The sequence below is a fragment of the Passer montanus genome, unplaced genomic scaffold (assembly GCF_014805655.1).
Source record: "Passer montanus isolate IOZ18808 unplaced genomic scaffold, ASM1480565v1 scaffold2921, whole genome shotgun sequence".
Lineage (NCBI taxonomy): Eukaryota > Metazoa > Chordata > Aves > Passeriformes > Passeridae > Passer > Passer montanus.
This window is the reverse complement of record NW_024367621.1, coordinates 1-2,040: the sequence shown is the minus strand read 5'-3', so window position 1 is coordinate 2,040 and position 2,040 is coordinate 1. Positions and strand designations below refer to the sequence as shown.

At 66.2% G+C, this 2,040-nt stretch overlaps 1 protein-coding gene across 1 annotated transcript; it reads left to right on the top strand.

The window, feature by feature from the left end:
- Positions 1-796: 796 nt before the first annotated feature.
- LOC120504475 (retinol dehydrogenase 16-like) lies at positions 797-1,891 on the top strand (the record flags this gene model as incomplete). Its single annotated transcript, XM_039713988.1, has 2 exons — positions 797-1,271; positions 1,599-1,891. Coding segments are annotated over exons 1-2 (609 nt in total), but the record flags the coding sequence as incomplete, so codon positions are not given.
- Between the last annotated feature and the right edge of the window lie 149 nt (positions 1,892-2,040).

The window sequence follows — 2,040 nt, the reverse complement described above, 5'->3', positions numbered from 1 at the left end:
GCCCAAAGCCCCCCATAGTCATTTTCAGCAGGGTCAGGGGGTACCTAAAGCCCCCCAAACCCACCTGCTTCAAGGTCAGGCAGTGCCTAGACCCCCACAAATCCATCTGCTTCAGGGGCAGGGGGTGCCCAGACCCTTCAAACCCATTTTTATCGGGGGCAGGGGGTGCCCAGACCCCCCACAAATTCATTTTCAGCAGGGTCAGGGGGTACCCAAAGCCCCACAAACCCATTTTCAGCAGGGTGAGGGAGTGCCCAGACCCCTCAAACTCACCCTCACCAGGCTCAGGGGGGTACCCAAAGCCCCCCAAGCCCACCTTCCACAGGCTCAGGGAGTGCCCAAACCCCCCTGGCACCTCCCTTCACCAGGCTCAGGGGTACCCACACCCCCCCAAGCCCACCTTCCACAGGCTCAGGGAGTGCCCAAACCCCCCTGGCACCCATTTTCACCAGGCTCAGATGTACCCAAACCCCCCAAATCCATTTTCAACCAGGCTCAGGGATACCCAAATCCACTTTCCCCAGGATCAGGGGTACCCAAACCCACCTTCACCAGCGGGCTCCGAGGGGTGGTCCCGGGTTCGGTGGTGGTCCCGGGCTCCGGGGGCTTCCCGGGAGGGCAGCGCAGCCCTGCGGGAACCCGCGGGCGCTGCCCCGCTCCCGTTAACGATTCCCCGCAAGAGCGGCGGCGGCGAAGCTCCGGGACACGTCCGGGGGCACTGCCCGGAGCCCGGCGGGCTGCAGGCGGCAGCAGCGGGACGAGCCCCGGGAGAGGACGGGGCGGAGCCGCTCCCGCATCCCGGTAGTGCCCGGAGGCCCAGCGGTATCTCCGCGATCCTTGCCCCGGGGGCCGCAAATTAATAATTAACAGCGGCCCGAGGGCAAAGCCAAGGTCGGGACGAACCTCTCCCGGTCGCGTCGTGCTCCCCATCCCGGTGCCGGTGCCAGCGGCGGGGATGTGGCCGTACGCGGTGGCCGTGCTGCTGGCGCTGCTCCTGCTGCGCCGCTGGCACCGGGAGCGGCAGCCGGTGCCGCGGCTCTCGGAGAAGCACGTGCTGATCACGGGATGCGACAGCGGCTTCGGGAAGCTGCTGGCCCGGCAGCTGGACGCGCGGGGGCTGCGGGTGCTCGCCGCCTGCCTGACGGACAGCGGCGCCGCGGAGCTGCGGGCGGCCAGCTCCGAGCGGCTGCACACCGTCCTGCTGGATGTCACCTGCAGCAAGAGCATCGCCCGTGTCGCCGCCTGGGTCCGGGAGCATGTGGGTGATCAAGGTAGAACGGGGGTGGTGCCCTTGTTGTCACCTCGTTGTCCCCCCTGGCTTGCCCTGGCTGGCTCAGGGCAATCACGGCTCTGGGATTAATTGCTGCCTGGCCAGAGGTGCTTTGAGGTGCTTCTCTGGCGACATCCATCTGCCATCAGCTCCTGCAGGAGTGCCGGCCGGGCAGAGAGTTCAGCTTGCAGCCCTTTCCCCCCGAAAATCAGCTCATTAAGAGCTGATCACCCCAACAGCTCTCCTGCCACCTTGTGCCGGCACAGGCGAGGCTGGCACAGGGCTGCGGGCTGGGGAACAGCCCTGGCTCACCCCATCCCCTCCCCAGGGCTCTGGGGGCTGGTGAACAACGCCGGCATCGCCATCCCCACGGCCCCGAACGAGTGGCTGAGCAAGGAGGACTTTGTCAAGGTGCTGAACGTCAACCTGGTGGGGCTGGTGGAGGTGACGCTGAGCCTGCTGCCGCTGCTGCGGCGGGCGCGGGGCCGCGTGGTCAACGTGGCCAGCGTGATGGGCCGCGTGTCCTGCTTCGGGGGAGGCTACTGCATCTCCAAATTCGGCGTGGAAGCCTTTTCTGACAGCCTCAGGTACGGCTGCTGCAGCCCCCGGAGCTCTCCCGGTGTCGGGTCGCTCTCCTCGGGCAGGGTTTTATTTTTATTTTATTTTTATTCCTGGTTACATTTTCCCCGGGGAGGTTGTGAAATGCTGACCGCAAGCGGGCTGGGAGCGTGGGCAGGGCTGGAGCCGTGGGTGTGCAAGCAGGGGAAGGG